The following is a 23,207-nucleotide window of genomic DNA, read 5'->3' on the forward strand; positions in this document are numbered from 1 at the left end:
AGTTGGCTTGCGTGCCCTCTAATAAATCAGAGGGAGGACACAAAGAAAAAGAGATAAGTGCTCCTAAACTACTTGTAATCAACTATTTCTGCTACTTAGCAGCTTGCTATGTCTATATCTGTTGTTATGCTTTGTTATCTCATATCTTAAGTTGCAATTGTTTTCTGAAATTTGGATTGTTCTAGTCTCACAAGCGTTTGATTAGTACAAAAAGCTGGATTGTTCTGAAATTTGTATGTTTTTTTTTCTTTAAAGCAAGACTGTACAAGACCCGAAGAAGAATAAGTAGCAGATAGAGAGAGGCATTCAGTTAGTGCTACAAAGTCAAACAGAATTTTCTATAAATCTTTCAATTTTTGGTAAAAGAAATCACATAAGAATTTAGTATTAAATTTTGATTATTTCACCATTAGCCAAACTCAGAAAAATCAACTATGCACTGCAAAGTTCTCCTTAAACTTAAATGGTTCACTGGTGGGATACTTTTCTAGCTCACGTGGATTGAGAGACAAGGGGATCCAGTTTCTCCATACCATTTTCTCTTAGCTATGGAAGTGTTCTCTTAATTATTTGATGAAGCTGCTCATAACTCCCAATTTCTTTATCATCCAAAATGTCAACCTCTTGGTATCTCTCATCTAACTTTTGCAGATGACGTATTTTTACTCTCTACTGCTAATGTTACTTCAGTGACGATTATGAAGTCAGTCCTCCTGGAATTTACAAATCTTTCAGTTCTCACTTCAAATCTGAATAAGAGTGAAGTGTTTTTAGCAGGAGTTAGTGACGAATTAGGAGCTCAGCTAAGCGCCATTTTGGGGATGCAGAGAGGCTCATTTCCAGTTAGATATCTTGGCGTGCCCTTAATCAGCACAAGGTTATCTGTTTCTGATTATGCGCTGTTGATTGAGAAGGTTCAGAAGAAGGTGAGAGGCTGGAATTCAAAGCTATTAACATATGCTGTTAGATTGCAGCTTGTGGAGTCTGTTTTACTGAACTTACAGATTTATTGGAGTAGCACATTCTTGAGGCTGTCCTCACTGCTTTCTTATGGAAAGGGACTCCTACAGCTAAGGCAGGGAACAAAGTTAGTTGGCAGGAGATGTGTAAACCAGTCAAGCAGGGAGGATTGGGAATAAAGCTCTTATCATGAAGCAAATTTGGAATACAGCTCTGAAGAAAGACTCTCTGTGGATTGCCTGGGTTCACATTGTAAAGCTCAAGAATAAATGTTTTCAGGCAACACCAATTCCCAGTGATTGCTCATGGTACCGAAGGAACCTACTTCAACTCCGGTCAGCTGCTCGTCTCTACATCATTTCAACCATTAGCAGTGGTGACTGGTGAGGACACATTCCTATGGCATGATAACTGGCATGCTAGGGGCCCTCTCCTCAACTACTGTGGTCCAGATATTGTTAGGCAATATGGAAGCTCCCTACACGCGAAAGTATCTTCTATTATCCAACATGGAATATGGATGCAGCCAACTGGGAGTAGGAGAACTGCTGCTGTAGTGGATTTCATACAGTACTTACCCCCTACTGAATATTTGGATCCCTCCAATAAAGAATCAGTTAAAGTGGATGGTTAGCACTTCCGGGATTTTCACCACTAAATCTGCTGTGGAGATTCTGAGACCCTCGTATCCAAATGTGGAATGGTATCATTTGGTCTGGTTTAAAAACAATATTCCTAAACATTCGTTCATATTATGGATGTTGTGTCGGGATAGACTTAGCACCCAAAATTGATTCCAAAAACGGGGGATTGTTGATGATGACAGATGTGTTCCATGTAACACAGGTCTTGAAACTGCTGATCACTTATTCTTCAATTGTATCTATTCTGCATGTATTTGGACTAGAATACAAGCTGCTTGCCTAGTGTATCGTGGTGGCTGAATCATCATTTAAAGAGGAATTCTTTTGGTACAGTGATTATGAAGCTTGCTCTTGCAGCAGTGATTTACCATGTATGGAAGGAGAGAAATGCCCGCAATTTCAGTAACAAATTAATTGACTGAAGCTGACATCCTAATTTCAAGAATCATGCAAATCAATGGTACAAGATTCAACAGATCTCCTACAAACTATCATGTCACATGCAACATGCACCACATTTCTAAGCCTTTCAAATGAATCATCAACACAACACTCATCCTACATCACATAGAATATGTCCAGTATGTGGGCTTTCCAGATGATGGAATATCCTCCAAGAAGTAAGACTTGGGGTTCTTTTCTTACCAAAATAAATGTGAAGCTGTAGCACGATAGCTTGAAAGATGTCAATAGCATGAAGATTAATAGACCTCCACATTAGTATATTTGCGTACCCAAAAGTTCATGGGGACAAGGATTCGTGAGTGAACAACCTGATCCAAAAGACTGATACAAGAGGTGATTATTATGCAGGGATGATTATTGGTTCTATTTACTTATCAGGAGAAAAGATAAAATACCCAGAGAAGCATTATAGAAGAGCTTAAATATACTTTCAACACACCTGTGGTGTCCTAGAATGTCAAAGGAGAGAAATAAAACGAAGAGTTTGCCAAAAAAAAAATGCATCCATAATAAAAGAAATTTTAAGCGTTCAAGTGAATGATTTGAGAAATTAAATCAATGCAACAACAAATCTGAAAATGTTTGGAAGGGCGACATGGAAAACTGGAGACAATTTCATCAACTGTAGATCTTAGTCATCAGATTGATTAGGAGAAGAAAACTTGCTTCTAATTCAGGGGCAAAAAGAAAACAGCAGAATGCTGAGGCAATCTCCACTTTTAAGACATTTACCACATCTATATGCACGCTCTCTTCAAAGCAAGCAATACATGAATCAAGTTGTAACATGCACTTGATTCAGAAACACCCCATAAAGTGATACAAAAAGAAACCCTGCTAATTCACAGGTTAAAGTACTTGTTTTATATTAGAGTATATTAGAATCTTAAAACTGGTAACTGAGCCATAATTTAGCTGTGATTTAATAACTTAATAACTTTGACATTAGCAATGTGTTATTGCAATAATGCTTATAAATGTGAAATGAGAAGGTAATTCTCTACTCTTAAGTGAGCAAAATTGAGTTCTCGAGAATGTATAGTATCTTATTCCCCCATAACTTCATGTTCTGCATTCGTTGGTCATCAATAATTAAGAACTAGATCCCTTTGCTTTGTCATTTTACCTTGAATTAAACTAAGATTTATACGGTTTATTGTAACTATCTCGTGGTTTTGTCATTATAATTGTAATGTAACAATGTTAAAATTAATGTAATCTACAATCAAATCAACATATTACTACCGTAGTCACGTATACTTTGTTGCTAAAAAGGCCTCAATCTAATGAAAAAACAACAGAGATTAAGATCCCAATAATTATAAGTTTAGGATCCAAACCTCATTATTTCTAACCTTGGTTCGATTCTATATAGAAATCACTTCACCGTTAGTAGGTTAGTTGTAATATTGCTTGGTAGTAATTAAACTGAATTAACCCCTTAATCTATAGGTTTAATGAAATTCTATCCCAAAAAAAAAATATTCCTTATTGAGCTACATTTTCAACCTTGATGCCTAGGGCTATGGTTGACTGTTGGTTTTCAGTAAATAATAATAATAATAATAATGGAAGCTCAACCACCTTTGATGGCAGATATGCGATCTTATTAAAAAAGTGTTACAGAATAGTTTAGAAGATCACTTCTAAAAAGCATAATTCAATCAGGTAGCTTTTGCAGATTTTTTTTTGCAGGACATACAAAAAAAAAACTACCATGCAAACAAGCATATAGTATATTCCTAAAGTGCACAGATCTATTTAAATATATAGTTTTTGGTCCATTTAATTGAACTTTGCCAAACTTGAGGAGAATTTTGCCAAGTCAAGAAATCCCCATTCCTCCTTTTTTCTTTGAATCACTCAACTAAGAAGAGTGTCACATTTTGCAAATGACAAATTCAAAGAACCACGTGGGAATTGAATCATGAGAAGTAGCATAGATGAAGCCTATAAAATTGCTCAAAAAGGGGCAAGTAGTAAACGGGCTTGAGAACATCACAATTTCCAAAATCCTTCGTTTGAGAAATAGTAGTAAACGGGTAGGTGTACAGTTCAATTAGTTCTTCTTTGACATTCCGTTATGGACATCTTGTCCTGTCCATGAACCCTAAACTATTAGTAAAAGGATAAGCTTGACTTTCTATGTATACCTTATCTTGTCAGGCTAATTTGTCTAGAGTTACAGAATGCATTCACATGTCCCAGCGGAATAGATATTCATTAGACAGTTTTCATGCAAGTCTTTTACAATGACATATATCATGCATGCATCTAAGGAGAAATGGAATTCCTTTTTTTTTTTTTTCCTTTTTGACAAACTTTTTAGAATGCAGGAGTTAGATAAATAGCAAGAAGTATGACAAACTAACTCTCATTTCACGACAAGCCATTACTCGTAAGCATTATTTTTGCATTAATTCTAATGGGTACCAGGACACTAGTTAAGACAGTTAAATTACACCTGACTTACTATAACTAGTGGGATTAATTAGGAAAGGGTTCTTAGAGTCTTTCCTCCTATCAGATTCAGAATTTGAATCCTATGCCTTTCCAATTGAAAATGGAGAGGGTATAGAGAGGGCTGGGAGGAGGGCCAAAAAAAAAAAAAAAAGGCACCTAACATACTATGCACATACTTAAATTTATTGTACCTACTATATTTAGATTTTTTTTTTTCAAATTAATGAATCATGAAGGGTACCTATTAGTCAAACCTTTTAATTTTCAATTTTTCAATACCATAAAGTATTATTTCAAGATTTTTAACTGCAATTTTAGCCTATTAAAATGGGTAAAAGTTTGTTGTAAAAAAGAGATAAAGGAAATGACACGGAGAAGTACATGGAGATGATCCATAAAGTCTAATAAAGATGAAAGCATCGTCATAAGATATACAGAACAAAGAATAGACAAAGTATTGCAAACATCATCCATCTATCTCTCAATCATAATGATTCCATCATGAATTTTGTTAGTTATAAACAACATGATACTCTTTAAGCTTTCTAATAATCTGTTATGTGAGCAAATCTTTAAACTACTTATAGATATATTTATATGAAATACGAAACTACAATGTTTCATAAGTTGGTTAAACAATTGTCATAACTAGTCTGAGTTTTGCATGTGTATCATAGTGACATATGTTACTAATTACGATATGATTTGTTAGTCATTTGATCATAACGAATATCTGTTTCATTCTATATCATTGTGGAAAAATAGAAAAAGAATAAAAGGATATCATGACTCATGGCTACTGACAAATTAGTTATAGATCCTTGCAAATGGAGTATATAGAAACCACCACGTTTGATTAGTTTGTTAAACAATTTCATGAGCGACATTAGTTACTAATTTCCATTTAAGTGTAGTCTATTAGCAAAATCCACAGCTTTATAATTCTCCCATTGTGGATAAAACAAGACACTCACAAATCCTTTTGAGAATCAAGGACATGTCTTTCCTTAGCAAAATCTTCTTTCTAATTTTGATTTTGGTAAAAAAAAAAAAAAGAAAAGCTTGGAAAACGGGAAAGGTTATCCAATTTCAAATTCAATGCTATTCACTGACGCATTCTTCAACGACATGTGATAATTAATTTTTATAAATTAATTATTAATGAAAGACAGCTGATAATAAAATTCGAACATAAATCATTCTTAAATAAAAAGAACGAGTTTTACCAGCTCAGTCAACCCAATAAAATCTTTTTCCTTATTTGATTAACCAATAAAAAGATGCAATTTCCTACTAAGTACATGAAAATATGAGGAAAGATTGAAGGACGTGTGAATGAATGGTGAAAAGGTTCAAAAGGAATTAATAATAGTTGACGGCTTCACTTCACGCCCAATTTCAATCACGCTGAGGAGCTACTAAAGCGGAAAAGAAAAGAACAGTGGGTCCGCAGGCAGTTGTCGTGGAAAACGTGGCAAACGGAGAGTGGCCATAAGCTAGTAAGGCGTCCATTTTACTATTTTAGTGACGCCAGCAAGAAAACCTAAACTTCGTGTCCGGCTTTGCCAATTGGCGGCAGAAATGAGCGTGTGGGCTCCAATTTGCTTACGTGGTGACCGTTAAAGAGACCTAAGCCCCTTACCTCATTCACACGTCCTGGACAAGACAAGGACATGTACTACTACTTCTAACTAATTTTTCAACTTGGGACAGGTAGTAGTAGTAGTTGGTCCGATCTCCCTAAGGTTTTTGTGTTTAATATTAGGGATAATTTCAGAAATCTCCCTATGAGGTTTTTGACAATTTCACCTAATACTTTTGAGATTTTAATATTACACTTACCTCCCTTGATTCTGCGAAATGACCGTAATAGTCTTAACATGTTAATATTTTCATGCAATTAAACAATTCACTCCTAATTTTGTTCATATAAATGCATCACACAATTAAACGTTTAATGGAAACAAAAATAAAATTTACTCGTGGAATAACCAATTATGTGCTAAACACAAATTTAACATATTACAAATTGATTTTAACTTTGCTTGAAGAATTTAGAGATAAATAGAAGAAGATGTAAGTTGGGTTTAAAAAGGATATGGCTAGTATTGGTATTCTAACATTTGAGAAATTGGAAGTTGTGTTAATGTGGTTACTGAAATTTTTTGAGTTTAATAGTATTACTTTTTTTAAAATTTTGATTAAGGTTTTAGAATTTAGGGAATGATGGTGGTAGTGGTCACGATGATAATGGTACTAAATTGAGATGTAGTAATATGAAAGATTTAAAATAGTAGAAATGAAGGTTGAAAATGAGTTTGAGATTAATTTTGTACATGTTCCATAGTTTTGAAATAATTTTATAAGAAGGTGAAATGAACTTTACAATTTCATGAGGGCATTTTGGGTTATTCATTCAAAATTTTGACCATTAAATATTTTTTATTACCAAAACAGTAAACTCAAGGAAGGTATATGTAATTTTTCCAATCTCAAGGAAACTAAGTGAAATTGTTAAAAAGTTCAAGGGAGGTTTGTGAAATTATCCCTTAATATTAATGCGACTTTATATACAATAACACTATTATTATTGTTCTTCTATAAGAATCTGCGTACATGAACAAGATAATTAATATATTCACAGTATAAATATTTGTATGCACAAATAAAATTATAAGTAGTCATTGGTCTGATTTGCCTAGAATTATTGTATTAAGTATGAAACTTTACATACAGTGACACCCTGTTTTTCTTTTCCTATAAGAATTTGTGTATATGAACAAAATATTTGACATAATCACAGTACAAATATTTGTATACACAAATAAAATATTTAAGGGTCAACAACACTTTGCTCCCCTAAATTTAGTGGATAATCACACTTTACTCCCTTCATCCTTAAATACATACAGTTTAACCCCCATGAAGATTAGTCAAAGTTAGATACAAAAAAAAAGGTGAGGGCAATGAGATTATTGCCTTTTTATTCATGAAATTATCTATAACATAATATTATTTATTTTCATTATTAAAAAATATATATCTTATCTATCGTATCAACTATACAACAATATCTGAAAAAAGCTAAATAATTACTCCTGTTGGGTTAATGTTCACATTTATATATGTTTTGTTTAATTTATTATACTTTAAGTCAAATAAAAAGGATAAATAACAAAATACTAAAATGCTCATAAGTACCAAATTTCTTTTTGAAAAAGAAGTAATTCTACACTTGTTTTTTGTTTAAAAAAAAAGTAGTTTTTTTATTATTTTAGTTTACATGAACTTCAAGGCTAATACTATTTTCATGTTTTGTTGATATATTTATAGTTTACTATTATTGCCTTTTCTATTTTAAAAAATGAAATTTGATTTAATCGCTATGTTGCTTCTCTAAGTTTAAAAATAAGGCATATCAGCCATTTTTAACAAATTTGATTAAGAATTTAATATTGGAATGATTTGATAAAAAAATGACAATCATATTAGTCTAAAAGTTTAAATAAATTAAAATAATAAAAAACTATCTTTAAAAAATGAGTTTAATATTAACCTTTTTTTTAAATTCTAGCAATTGTATTTATTTTTAGTATTGTGTAATTTATCCATTTTGTTTGACTTAAAGTCTAATAAATTGATTCTAAGTTATAGATACGTTAATGAAATAAAAGAGTAATAATGCCATTGCACTTACTTTTTTTGTATTTGTAACTTTGACTAGTCTTCATGGGGAGTAAAATGTATATAATTAAGGTTGAAGGGAGTAAAGTGTGACTACCCTCTTAGTTCAGGGGGCAAAGTGTTATTAACCCAATAGTTAATGTACTAATGTGTTTGCTTGTATATCATATTCTATGATAATTACAATAACTACACAGGAACAAATGATTAACAAATTGTATACATCCAGAGTCCCGGATCTTTAACCATTATACACATGAAAACACACACAAACACAAATATGTGTGTGTATGTTCTTATGATACTGCAAGTAGTGTCTAGTTAGAGCAATAATCAGCTGAAGAGGTATTGCATACTTAAGAAGGTACACCATGTGACATTAAGACGTGGATGTGGATTATAATGCTAATCACATCCTGCAAATCAAGCAAGTAGGTGGTTTTTCCTTATCATGGAAATGTATATATGGAGAATCCATTTGACTTAATTGGCGAGGTATGATTAGTATCAGTGTATTAGTGTACAGTATCAAGTGACATAATTTAACCATCTAATATTTTTCTTTAACAGCCCAACAAGTTGCCATGCCCGAAACTTGAATGCAATATGTAGTCTTTGTCAATTTTAGTATCTGGTTTTGTGTTGTATTTGAAAAAGTAATGAGGTTTTGGTTTATGTTGTATTTGAGAAATTATTCAAAAGTAACAATCTTTTTTCCTTTGAACTCTAACAAGCAATTTTAGACACATATTGTTGCAGTATTTTAATAAAATAGTTAAATTCTCAATTAAGGGTGTAAGTTACAAGGAGAATAAATTGGTATATGTTTTTGCAATTTATTGGTGTTTGAATGATTTTTGACTAAATTTTTATTATATGAAATTATGGCTTTTCAATTACAATAAATTTTGTAACCTACGATTCAAATTAGAATGTGTCTTGAATAGCTAATAATTTTCAGCATTTATTTAGCAAATTATTAGTGTAGGTTATGTTTGACTAATTTTTCTTCACCTATAAATATGTATAGTTGAGATAGAAAAAGGTGCAACAACAACTTATGTTTTGCGAGCTATAATTCATAAGAGAAAAACTATCTACTCCTTTGTTATTTTCTATCTCATAGTTTGGCAAGAAAAACCAGTGTTAGTGGAACTATACTCTCTTAGTTGTGTAGATTAATGAGAGTAACAGCAAGTATGGCTGGGCTGTTGTATCCTGAGGGTGATAAGTCAAAAATTCTGCTGCACATGAGTTGATTCTTCCATAGAGACTTGAATTACCTTAAGGAAAACGAAATATCCGTGCCTTAGCCCTCCACATTTGTGCATTATTACATTATCATTTTAACTATTTTTGAATTGTTATAGTTATTGTTATAACTGCCGTTAATTTTTCTATTTGACATTTGTATTTTTGTTCTAGTGGAACAACACATTATCCAAACAAACTTATATAGGAATTGAGGTCCCTTAATAAGATAATTCGAAATTCAGCAACATGTTTACTTTAACAAAAATAAGTGTCAATGTTCTGCATTCTCTCAATTCAGCCTGCAATATTGAAGAATTTCTTTGCTGATAGTCTTGTCTTTTGGCAACATAATACCCTATAATATATTTTTGTAGTTTTTTTTTTTTTATTTGTGGGAGGCAGGGGTTGAACTCCTGACCTCCAGCATCACCAAATATTTTTGTAGTTATAATCCAATAAAGTATTATAAATTGAGGTTCCATTTGAACAAGATGGATAACCACCTGATGAGTAGTGAATCACGTGCGGATCATTATAATATGGAGAATCAGTTGATTCAAGGCCGGTGTGATTGGTTGGCCAATTCTTCAATACACCAACACAAAGGTTGATCGTAGACTCTGATGAAAAATGCCGTATCATATGAAGACAAAAGTGCTTCTGCATTATGAAAACTATAATTCGTTATCATTTATTTCCATGTGTACTCTAAGCTTTAAATCCGTGGGGGACTCAAATTATTTTCGCTATTGTTAGCTTTAGTCTTTCATCGGTTCAATGCCAACAAACTTTAGGAATATTCTTACATCATTCGATTTTTGTTTTATTATAGAATAATCGAAGAAATGAATGAGACGAAAGATTATAGCTTACCTAAAATTCACTGTTTAGTGTCTAGAATAATACATAGGGAACTTGTAGAGTATCCATCTGAATTCCGATCTGGTCATCTAATGCAATCAGAAGAATCAAGAAAATTGATATTTTTGGAGAAATAATGATACTTTAACTTTGATGTTGTTGTCAAAGAATTTTCCCTATAACAAGACAAGGAACAATACAACAACAACAGATTTTCTTCTGTGATTCACGTGATTGGGGATTGAATGAATGAATAACACAATCCCTTGATGAACTGCTTGATTTGAGTGAATGGGAGTGAAGGAAAAAGAAAGGAAATGGAGAAAAGATTTTTTATGTTTGGATTGATTTTGAGGAGGGCAAAGAAAGGATAAGGATGGATAAGTTCTAGTTATTTTTGTCATCCTACTTTCAGTCCAAAAGTGGGTGAAAACGGAGGGAAAGAACACCAAAATTAAAAGTGGATGTGTTTGGGTAGGAGATTATTTGGAATAATACTATAGGACTTTTTGTAATGTGATGTATGCGAAATAAAAATTCTATTTATAATCCAAGTTGAAAAATATTTGAAAATTCTTGTTACAAATCATGCTAATCAAATGGATCCAATGAAAATTTTTAAATTTTTTAAAAAACCTAGTATGTGTTTACAAATTAGACTTTTAAGTTATGGATAAAAATGTAACTAATGCATGATAGTTTTCTTTTGTTTCCTTTCATAATCCAAACAAGATGGATGGATCCCAATTTCCTCTACCCTCCTTTCTTTCTTTTTTTCTTTTCTTTTCTACTAGGGTCCTCTTCTTTTATTTCCTTCCCTTTCCTCCAATCCAAATGGTGACTAAAGTCAGTTGAGAGAGTAAGCAAATAAAATTTAAGCTCATGTAAATCCAGTAATCTGTTATTGAAACTCAAAAACTAAGACTGACTTTTAATGCAAGTATTATTCTCGTTCATCACGTTTATGCATATAGTTGTGATTTTCAACCCAACAGTATTTTCTTGGAAAAACAACAATTCTAAAGAACAAAAAAACTTAGGGTGATTAATCCCTTGTGCAAAAAGTTTTCTTGCTTTGGCTCAAAGGAACTAGGGGTATGTTATTTCCCAAGCTAAACAATAATGTTTATGTTCCATTCAAAGCTTCGGCTAAGGATGGATTCACACTTTGACACCGACTACTTCTTGGTTTTGAACAGCTAAGAGATAGAGTTTGAGATTCAAAGAGCGACAATGACAACCAATTCTCCAAACTTTAAGCCAACAAAGCAAAGATAAATTAAGGGCTTTTAGAATAACTAGGGGATGATTTGGTTGGTTAGTATATAGTGGGGGAGCTAGGATTGATTTTTACTTGGGGCAACAATTTTTATTTTACTTTTTTGCATTTAGTTCATAGTAATCATATTTACCTAGTAAACAATGACAATAAATGTGTTTAATGACAAAGAAAAGTGCAAAAAATCAGCTGGTGACCACCACCAATGCATTAAGACTGGGTGGAGTGGGAGGCAAGGTTTGTGTTTAATGACAAAGAAAAGTGCAAAAAACCAGCTCGTGGCCACCACCAATGCATTAAGATTTGGTGTATTTTGATGACAAGGGTTCAAACCTTGCCTCCCACCAATTTGCCACAATTAAATGTGGCCTTGTTTAAAAAATCCAAACGGGTGGTGGTTGACAAAAAAAAAAAAAAAGAAGACAAAGAAAAGTGCAAACAACCCACCAATGGCCTAGAGACATTAGAATATTAATTGATCGTGTAATAAAAAGCTCATTAAAGTAACAAAAATGTTTTTCATTGAGTGGACTACAATACTTTAAAGCACCAGATATTTACTTGTACTAGTTAAAGCATTCAGCTGTGAATTTTATTAATTGTCTTCTTTTATGGACAGATGTTATCAAATTACTATAGTAGATACGTGCATGTATAGCCTTTTGATAATCTTTTTTTTAATTAATTTTTGTAAGGAATGGATGGGATTCAAGAAACGATGAGAGGGAAAAAAGGATCTAAGACAGGACGTCTAATCTTCAACCTTAACTACTAAAACAGCTATTAGAAGGTAGCTTGGCCTGTGTTCTAACATCTAAAAACTCCAAAATAATGGTCTTCGCCATAACTTTATATAATTTAGTCACTAGATTTTACCAATGTCCACATGTTGATTTTTCATTTACGAGGCCATTAAATATCACAAATTTGGACAAATGCGAAAGTTGAAACTCCAAAAATCAGCAAACCAGGGCACGTATTCAAGCTAAATATATAGTTGGCAGCAAGAGAACTACGGAACAAGTGTCCCAATCAATGAAATTGTTAACAGATTACGGTTTAAGAATTCCAACTTCAATATCGCAGTTGGTGGGAATATTACCTAATTGATTTATTGGTTTAGAGGCTTTAGACCAGTTTGGATCAACCATCCTATCACGAACAATTTAATTGCTAGAAACGAAAGCACGGGATATCAGATTAGCAACTGTGGTGGAGGATATTGTTCAATTTAGACTTTTGTTTCATACGTGCTCATTTTGTCTAGTTCAAAATAATAACTATCATCTAAGCTCCAAGCTTAGTACTCATGCTTTAGGCATTACTTTTGATGAGGAACTTTTGTTTCCTTAGTGGTTAAATGACCGCTTGTATAGTTTCATCGAGCCTTTGCTCGTACTTGTACATCTTTTGAAAAGGAATACAACCATATATCGTTTTGAAAAAAAAAAAAAAAAAAAGAATAACATATGCTTTACACATATATATATATAGTTCGCTTTAAGATTTCAAATCATTTTTACTTTTGTGGTCGTAATAGTATTTGTTTTGAAATTAAACAATTAGCTATGACTTTTGTGCAATATGTCATGTCTATTAATCTAATTCGATCATTTCAAGATTGCGATTTTTGGATAATTAATTTATTATTTTCTTGTTTGATTTTACATCTAGAGATTTATTATTATCATAAAAGGTAAAACTTGAGAATCAACCCAAAAATAGTTTAAGTCAAATTCTTCTCTATAATCACTTTGAGTAATCAATTTTTGTACTAAAATCTACAGCAAAACAATAAAAAGTCCATAACCTCAGAATCAACCCAAAAATAATTTAAGTCAAATTCTTCTCTATAATCACTTTGAGTAATCAATTTTTGTACTAAAAATCTACAGCAAAACAATAAAAAGTCCATAACCTCTTATTTTATTTTTATCATAAAAGGTAAAACTCAGAATCAACCCAAAAATAGTTTAAGTCAAATTCTTCTCTATAATCACTTTGAGTGATCAATTTTTGTACTAAAATCTACAGCAAAACAATAAAAAGTCTATAACCTCTTATTTTATTATTATCATAAAAGGTAAAACTCAGAATCAACCCAAAAATAGTTTAAGTCAAATTCTTCTCTATAATCACTTTGAGTAATCAATTTTTGTACTACAAATCTACAGCAAAACAAGAAAAAGTCCATAACCTCTTATTTTATTGTCATTGACTACGGGGAGAATTTGCAATATTTGAAGACTTACCAGGTCATACGCTTAACATTTTATAGCAATTTTTTTTATGATGTTCTGTATATATTTTAACTAATTAACATCAAATTTTCTGAAAATCAAATATTATTTCTACACTCAACATATTACATATGGGGTTTCGTCATCTTAAAATACTGATTTATTTTCCCCGAAAGTCATACATTCAACATTGCACAGCAATTTTTAATAAAATTTTCTGTGGGGTTCGTTAATTATACAGTATACAGTAACTAAAGGATCGAATAATGAGGGAATATTAGTTCAATGGTCAAGGATTTTAATTTGTTTATGAGAATTTAATATTTATATCTTTTCTCCTAATTTATGGGAAGGTTGTAAAAACTGGAACATTTTGTTATGCGTGTGTGAGACAGAGAGCGCAATGGTCGTATCGCCGGGTGCTTTGACCATTATTATATGTCAAATTAGAAAAGCAAGTTCTTTAATGGAAATTGCAACTATTGGAAATGAAAATAATAGATTTAGAACATTAATTATGTAGAACCATTTATCTGCGAGCGATTAAGCTCAAAGTTTCTAAACAATAAGTACCTGAACCATGATATAAAAAGGACTAACTCTATTTTGTACTCTCAAATTTGTATTACTTTTTTCACTTTGTACCTTAACCTTCAATTCTAGACACTTTGCACCTTAACACTAAATTTTGAAACACTTCGCATCCTAAACTCCAAAGTTTATGGCATTTAAGTCCAATTAATGATAATGTTAGTAAAATTAATAGCTTGATGAGGACCTGCAAATTAATGATAATTTGCCAAAAGTGGTCAAAAGGAGCCAAAATATTGCAAATAGAATAAAACGATGCATTATCATTAATTTATATTGTCTTTTATTTTGTTAATATTATTAGTGATTTGGCTCATATAAATCCATGACAACGTGTTGATATTGGTCAAAAATAGCCGAGAGATCATAATAAGAACAAATGATATATTGCCATTAATTTATACCGTCTTTTATCTTGTTAGTTTTGCTAACGTTGCCATCGATTAGACCTAAATAGGACAAACTTGAAAGTTTAAAGGGTCCAAATTGAGAGTTTAGGGCACAAAATGTTTAAAATTGAAATTTAGGATACAAAGTGAAAAAGTGATACTCAAATTAATCCTTCCATATAACAATATTTGGACATCAAAAGCATATCCATTTTCTTCCTAAAATTAAATGTACGTGTTACATGACCATCATCAGCTATTCTAGCATTGGGGTTCATGGGCTACCAAATGCTTTTAATTCTTTAAAACATCAACTGGGTTCAACAAAATGAGAATAATTGGTAATGTAAAAATGACTTTTTTTATGTTGCATGCAAGTTACTTCGTGAATAAAAACTTGGAGATACATGTTACCTCATTTCTTTATTAGATGTTATAAACCATATATATTCATGAACCTGTAAAATATAAAGACGTATCGATTAGATGTTATAAACCATATATATTCATGAACCTGTAAAATATAAAGACGTGTCGATTTTAAACGTGTAAAACATTTATACGTGTCAACTTAACATGCCGAATCGTATAGACAGTTTAAACGAGACTACGCTACAAGTAATCGGATTGCTACTCTTTTGACTTGTAACGCTTACTATAGCTTAGCTTCAAGCTAATTAAGTACCTAACTATTTCGCATGGTTTTTGCTAACTTTCTTTTTCCTCATTTTCTTATGGTTGTGGTTTGGAACTTGGGGGATGTTTATGTAACATGTTGATTGGTGAATGATCAATATTCAACATGCCTATTTTCCCCTATTCTTTGGCTGATTGATTGCACGAGTGACAAGCAAATCAGCAACTATGGCCCTATCCTCAATTAGTCCAGGGAAGAAAGAAAGATCACAATAATTGAAATATTGTAGTAGGACTCAGATACTGACTGAAATGATGAGCTCTTGTTTGGGTGTGACAGTGAAGGAGGCAAGTATGAATATAAACTATTTGAAGGGCATTGTCATATAGAATTTTAGTGTGGTCCTATGCTGAGAAATTAGCTTAGTACAATAACATAATTACATTAAATTGTTTGGAGATAAGGGGTCCACGGCTGCGTCCTCAGTTCTCCCCACGACAATTTTTTAATTGCACAGAGAAAATGCACTGATTTTTTTACTAATATTGTAGGATGATGTCATACGTCATATTTTTGTGATGCAATCACTAAAAGACAAGATAACTGATTGAATTTTTCAAACGTAGGAAACAATTAGTTAAGACCCCAACTTGGTATCATATATGATATCATTAATTAATCACCAAAAAAAGTATGAACACAAAAAAAAAATTAAAAATAAAAATTAGTATAGTTTTGAGATAATACATATGATATTTCTCAAATTGAAAATTTATACACACATCATAATAATTGTCTTCAAACAAGTATAGTAAAACTATAGGCCTAATTTTCCCCTAATTTTTTTTTTCTAATGCTTCTTCTTCCTAGCATACTTATTACACTTACCCCCTTTTTTTTTATCGCTCTCTCTATCTCTCTCTCTTTTTTTTTTTCAAGAATTTCAGTACCAAAGACAATCAACAAGGCCTTGTGGCCCAACTGAAGTTGATGGTGGCGCCTGATCAACTGCTGATTTTCTTCCCATCTCAAGATTTGAGACAACTGATGAAATTTCAGTGTTCATATCAGTGCTTATGCCTGTCTCCTGAGAGGCACTAACCCTCTCCTGCTGCTCAGTTTTGAAGCTTTGTTTCAACATATTCTGGCCACAGCTTTCAATCAAAGTCCTCAGAGCTGAGGTATCTTGCATTGGAATTGAGCCTGGAAATTGGTAATTCCCTTGAACAGGACCAAGCTGAGTCCAAGAAAATGCATTCGAGAAAGGCCCTCTTGAGAAAACATCCAGGGGATTGGAAGTAGAAGGTGCAAAAGCAGGATTGCTGAAATAACTCAACAGCATATCTTCCTGCAGGCTCTTGTTCTGGGCAGAAGAAAAGGGGCTGGAGAAGCAGTGCACGTGGCCAGATTCCGGCAAGCTGGTGGGCTTTGATGAAGCTCCATTGTAGGTTGGAGAATCCATCAATGGTGGCAGCAGAGAAGGAGCAAATTCGGTTTCAATAGAATTGGACCTCAGGAGTCCTGATATGTGGATTTTCTTCCCACCAGCAGTTTTCTGGAACACCCTGCAGATTACCCACTCATTCTGCACAATTATCCAACAAAAATCGATCCTTTCTGTTCAGTACAAAATCTTTTAAATAATGGGACAAATATTCAAGCATCTTGAAAAGGAAGAGAGGAAGAAAAGGCAGGGGAAAACAGAGGAAAAAGAAACCAGATTGAAGTTGCTGACCTTTGCTGTTTTGGGCAGATTTTGAAGAGAGAATTTGCCCTCTAATCTGAACTCATGGGTGACCCAATTGGTCTTCTCTCCTTTTGGAGCTCTTCCCTTGTAGAAAACAAGGGTTTTCTTCATTCCAACAAGGGATTTTCCACGGAAAATTTCCTTGTCTTTTCCGGTGGCTTTCCAGTATCCTTTTGCAGTAGCCCTGTTGGTCCTCAACCCCGTAGGATATTTCTTATCCCTCACACCAAAAAAGTACCACTCTTTTTCCCCCATTTTCGCCTTCCCTGCACAAAACATCAACAAATCCATTGGAAAAAGATCTTATCTTTGAAGACAAAGAAAAGCGAAAAAATTGTTCAACTTACAGGGCAAATCCCAAGGTTCAACCTTGTTCATATCCACTTCACCAATGGCTATTGCTGAGAAGCTGTTATCAACAACTTTTCTGGACAAATAATGAGTGATCAGCTCTTCATCAGTGGGATGAAATCGGAAGCCCGGAGGCAGGTCCAGCTGATGATCATCCCCATTAATAAGAGCAGAATAGTTTTCCATCATCCCCTAAACCTGAGTTTTGAACCAAGAAAAGAATATGATTTTCTCTGTTTTCAGCCTCAGATTCTACGCCTAATCCACCAGCACCTTGAAATCTCAAATGGGTTCTGGCCAAACTGCTTCAACTATTGTTAACTTATATACACAAACAAGAAGAGGAAGAAAGCTACAGGAAAGTCAGAAAGAAGTGAAAAAGATAGAAAAAAGATGAAGAGGAGCCATGAAACAGACCTGAAAGTTTGATAGAAAGTGTTAAGAAAAAAAAAAGGCAGGGTGAAGAGAAGAAGGCAATAAATACTGCTATTTGAGGGGATGGGGATAGAAAGAAACGTGATATCTAAGGAACTGAGGAGGTTGTTTTGGCCCTCTCTTATTTATGCTGCTATAAATCTGTCCTCCTTTAAAATTTTGACCAAATACAGGTCATTTCCACAAAGCCATTGCACCCAATCCCCATGCATGTAATACAACAGTGGTAATAAGAATTTGTCAACAGTTTGGTATTGCGTTCAAATCTTAAATTAAATACAACCTTAATCAAAGAATTTGAACAGTTGAACAGGGGCTTTTTTGTTGATTAGTTCAAGGACCAAAGGCTTGACAAGGTTACTTTCGTGGTTGTTTCAACTGTATACCAGAACTGGCCAATATGCATCCATATATACGTTTTCAAGCACAATTAATTATGCTTTTAACATAACTAATACATTCCATCCATGACTCATATAGAGGGATTAGATGTAAAAAGAATAAACCAGCGTCAGCCACTAGGCACGCTTCTTTTTCTCATCTGAGAACTGGGATTTCATTCTAAACGCTTTTTTTCCCCTAATGGTAAATTTTACTGGGATAAATCTTTTATACACTGACAGTATATACATTATCACCATTGGATGCATGACAACTCATCTGAATTTAAATTTAAAATCCCAAATTTGTTAATGTGTCCTGCATCGAACCGTGATGGTGTATACACTGTCAGTGTATATAAGATTTACTCATTTTACTGACATAAAAAAAAATAAAAAAAGAAAAGAAAGAAAAGCATGGTGAAGTTAGCTTTCTTTCATATTGAAAAACAGAAATCTTACCATTATTTGAAAACAGCTGTCTGCATGAATACAAAGAAGAATACAGAAAGTTGACATCGGGTACCTAATATTAGTTTAAATCCCATTTGTTTTTAAGTGACAATGACCATTTTAAGCCCAAACTGCTTTTCAATTTGACAAGAGAAAATGAATTAAGAGGCTGAAAGGCTAAATGGTGGCATGGTACTAGCATTCTTGTTCTCTTATCTTGGACACCTGTATCTCAAAAATAGTGTTGTGCAGAGGAAATGTCAATATCTTTGTGATATTCAAGGCCTTTTTATATGATAGTGATCCCAGATATGAATCTGTTTTTAGCTGACCACTTTTCTACTACTGTTGTGATCATTATTAGTAAGTCATCTAAGAATTCTCAAAGTGTATTGTACCGTGATGGAAACTTTCATCTATGTTGATGACAGTCACTCATTGCTGTAAATCTGATAAGATATGTGTGATCTTTATGTATTTATTTGAAAGCAATGTTCTTGTGCAAATTAGGAGTAATGTACATTGCAGATGGCTGCTTTTTATTACAAACCTGTTTCAGCTCTTAACTATTCACCAATATTAATTATGTCAATCTTTTTGGAAGAAGCAGGAAAAAAAAAAGATTTTTAAGTTGTCAAGGATTTTGTAATGATTAATAATTTATGTTGATTGATAAACATACAAGTGGCATGCATTATGACAACAAAAAAATAGAAAATAAAAATGAACCGGAGTCAATCAGTACATGTTCTTGATCATGTCAAACTTCTAGATTGCAAGCATGAGCATTTGGAACGTACAAGTCTTCTTGCGTAGAGTACAAGTGCTTTAAAACAGGTATTGATGTAAAGAAGATCATGGAATATGCTGTTAGTGACAGATTAAGCACGCTAGTGATTAGTGGCCAAACTAAAGAAGAGGGCTGGGCAATACATTCCTAACAACAGAACAAAACACCTTAATCAGACTTTCTTACATCCTTTGGATAAGAAAGATTCCTAAATCTTTGACACTAATATGTTGAAGAAGTACCATTATTTAGCCTATGTTGTTGGAACTTGGAACCAACCTTCACAAAACGCCTCTTTTCTTTTAATTTATTTATGTGTAGCTTTGCATAATTGAGTAGATCTAAGTTCCCAATTGAATCATTAAGTAGGCCATGATGAATACACAGTAAAATGAAAGCTACTTCTATTTTATGAGCTTGTGGAATTTTTGACACCTTTAGAAGTTAGGATATGGTTTTTGACTCTTATTAGCAAGTCCAGCTAGAGAGAGAGCAGGCGTGAGAGGTGACTTTTATAATAAAGTAATAGTCCCAACTGTTTTATAAAAAAGGATGGGAAACGATGGTAATCTGTGTAGATTTTGTAATGAGTATTATTATTATGGTCCACGAAGGAAGGGCTTACCCTCATTTGGTATTATCTTCTTGTACTTTCTGTGACAGCACAAGTCTGAAATAAGTGGAGGAATTTGGGGCAGGACGAAGAAATTGTTTTTAATTAGTTTTGTTGTACGGAATGAAGACTTTTCTTTTCTTTTCTTTTTTGGAAATGAAATGAATCAAGACTTGAAATCAGAAGGAATTTGGGGCAGAAGACCACAGGGGTCTCAAATTAAGTGCGTTTTAGAGACTACAATTATGAAATCCGAAGGAATTTGAGGTGGAGACGGGTTGCACGGACGACAGATTCTAATTAACAGTGAACACGAGTTGGCTAAATTAGTAAGAACGGATCATTTTTTTATAAAAAGTCGTGTGTTTGAATCCCGTTACTAATACGAGAACTATAGTAGCAGGCGATCTATAAAAAGAACCGTTATAAGCAACAATTTATGATCTTCGAAATGTGCTATAATCCGTATTAGTGATATGAGTCGAATCACCCAAACTTTTTCCTATGTATAAAAAAAAAAAGATTCTAAATAATGGGTGATCACTGATCATTATGGTGACAAGTTGTAATTCATCACAAATAATTTGTACGATTTTGTTTTACATGTGTAGAAAACTGAACTAATCCTAACAAAAAATCCATGTCTTTTGTGTTAATTGAGATTTGGCCTGGTTAGTCAAATTTGACCCCATTAACAACCACCAATGGCTGGCTATGAAAGTGAAGAGACAGTTTTGAGCTATCCATTTCTTATCCTTTCTTTTTCTTTAGTAATTCATTTTTGTTAAGGCGCTGTTAATTGGAAAAATCATACCATGGTGGATGACTTCAGCAACTAATTGCTCCCCGGGATGCAGCTAATGCTTGTGATAAAGAACTATTATCATAAACAGGAATACAATATTAACTATTATCAAATGCACAGGTGCCATTAGTTAACAAATTCTTAAGTAGAGTTATGGTATTATAGATAAGGGGTGAACAAAGACTATGTCTTGATGGCGGATCAGATTAGTCGGCCATAACCTGATCACTTGATATCATCATATAATGGTGTACAAGCTCTAGTTTGAAAAAGAGATTAAAAAAGAGAGAGAGAGAGATTAGAAAAGGCTGCCTTTGCTTTCTATGTTGTCAGAGACAAAATAAATATTCATTCGTAGGGATCTTCAGAGCCATCTACCCTCCCTTCAGGCCTTAATACTTTAATCATGTTTTAGCCGTGTTTGGATTCTAATTTTTCATAGAAAAATTTTTATGTTTTTTGTTAATACATTTTTCAATCACCTTTTTATCTCACATACATCAAATCGTTACAGTATATATATATATATATATATATTTACAAAAACTCCTAAAATAAGCAATCCAAATATGTATACCACTTGCATAGCATGTAAATAATGCGTATCTACAAATACTTTTTTTTCAATTTTTTTATAAGTGCGAGGGTTGAGTTGGGTGGTTACAATTGTAATTTAGAGTTAATATCGAACATATAGATTAAATCAAGTATGTCAAAATACTTAGATGTAAATTAGAAAGTATCATTTCACGTCCCCTCCATCATTTCTGAGAACTCTTTAATTTGCATGACTTGGTGAAAAAAAATGTCAAACATACACATTGGGTGCTAACTTCAATGATTAGAAAGGAAAGTAAAAAATCCAATCAAGCTCAATCCAAAGTTGAAATTAATTTTTCTTTATTGATAAAGAAAAGGATTCACATCCATTGACATATGAATAGACTAGAAACACGAAAATAATCCTTCAAGCTTAGACTTTTACTCTCTTCTCTTGGAGCTTCTACTCTTATATTACTTCTAAGCACTAGCCTCATTGGCCAAGCCTCAAATCTAAGGCCAAAAAATGTGTCAATTAGCAATGCCATACCAAACCCTGTGGGCACATTTCTTGCTATTCTATACATCTTTCAGAGAAATCGTGTCAAGAAAGTGAACTTGACAGGATAAATGTATAACATCACTGTAGATCTTCTGAACCGAATTTCGAATGAAAAGAACAAAAAAACTGTCAATTCAAAATTTTGGGTTTCAAAAGTCTTTGCTTCTTTAATGCAAAATCACTGTAGATCTTCTGAACCGAATTTCGAATGAAAAGAACAAAAAAAACTATCAATTCAAAATTTTGGGTCTGCAAAAGTCTTTGCTTCTTTAATGCAAAATCACTGTCACCGTGTGATATAGTTAGATCCTAAAAAGGGCAAAGAGAAAAACAGAAATTAGGAATGATGCATGTTCTGAAACATTTAGGCATGGTGCATGATTTCCAATTTTGGTAGTTTGGTAACTTATCCAAAATTAGGGTGGCATGAAGGGGATAAAGATAAAGTTTATGAATGAGGAAAACAAGACCGAAAGAGAACTTACTATTAACGTGTCAAATGTTAAAGCTAGTCTTTAATTTACTTTGTTCATATTTTATGTATTTGCCGATAATAAATGTCAAGAAAATTCTTTGTGAACTTGTGAAAAATCCGCATTTTAAAACTTTGACTAAATCTTTCATACACTGACTGTATATACATTATCATCGTTGGATTCATGACACATGTGCAAAAGTTGAAATTTAAATTCAAATTTTGCATAGTTGTCAATCATTCAACGCTGATAGTGTATACGCCGTCAGTGTAGGAAAAATTAATCCCAAAACTTTACGTAATCAATCTCCTTTTTTTTTTATCCTTCCTCCCTCCCCTACCCACTCACAAACTGTCTAGATTCAGAATTCAAAATCTGACAGTGTGAAAAATTCTAAAAACCCTCCCTGATCAACTCTAGTGGTTCAATTAATCTTTTTTTGGCCTAGTTAACTCAACTAAATTGTGAGGGTTAATAAATTGGGTTTTCAAGAGACCACTAACATAGAAACATGTTTACTTCGGATTTGAAATATAGGCCCTGTTTGGCAAATGAGTTTTTTTTGGTGTTTACCTAAAATTTTACTGT

General features: G+C 32.9%; 2 protein-coding genes across 2 annotated transcripts; one reads left to right on the forward strand and one right to left on the reverse strand.

The window, feature by feature from the left end:
* The first annotated feature begins 698 nt into the window (after positions 1-698).
* LOC113769351 lies at positions 699-1,594 on the forward strand. Its single transcript, XM_027313807.1, has 2 exons — positions 699-1,087; positions 1,240-1,594. The coding sequence occupies exons 1-2, from the start codon at positions 699-701 to the stop codon at positions 1,592-1,594; spliced, it is 744 nt and encodes a 247-aa protein (XP_027169608.1).
* Positions 1,595-16,389: 14,795 nt separating this feature from the next.
* Positions 16,390-17,751, reverse strand: LOC113769490 (NAC domain-containing protein 100-like). The gene is made up of 3 exons (XM_027313946.1): positions 17,562-17,751; positions 17,203-17,480; positions 16,390-17,052 (listed from the first exon to the last, which is right to left on the reverse strand). Exons 1-3 carry the CDS (start codon positions 17,749-17,751, stop codon positions 16,411-16,413), a joined length of 1,110 nt encoding a protein of 369 aa, XP_027169747.1. The 3' UTR covers positions 16,390-16,410.
* Positions 17,752-23,207: the final 5,456 nt, after the last annotated feature.

Source organism: Coffea eugenioides, chromosome 4 (genome assembly GCF_003713205.1).
Source record: "Coffea eugenioides isolate CCC68of chromosome 4, Ceug_1.0, whole genome shotgun sequence".
In the NCBI taxonomy this organism is placed as follows: domain Eukaryota; kingdom Viridiplantae; phylum Streptophyta; class Magnoliopsida; order Gentianales; family Rubiaceae; genus Coffea; species Coffea eugenioides.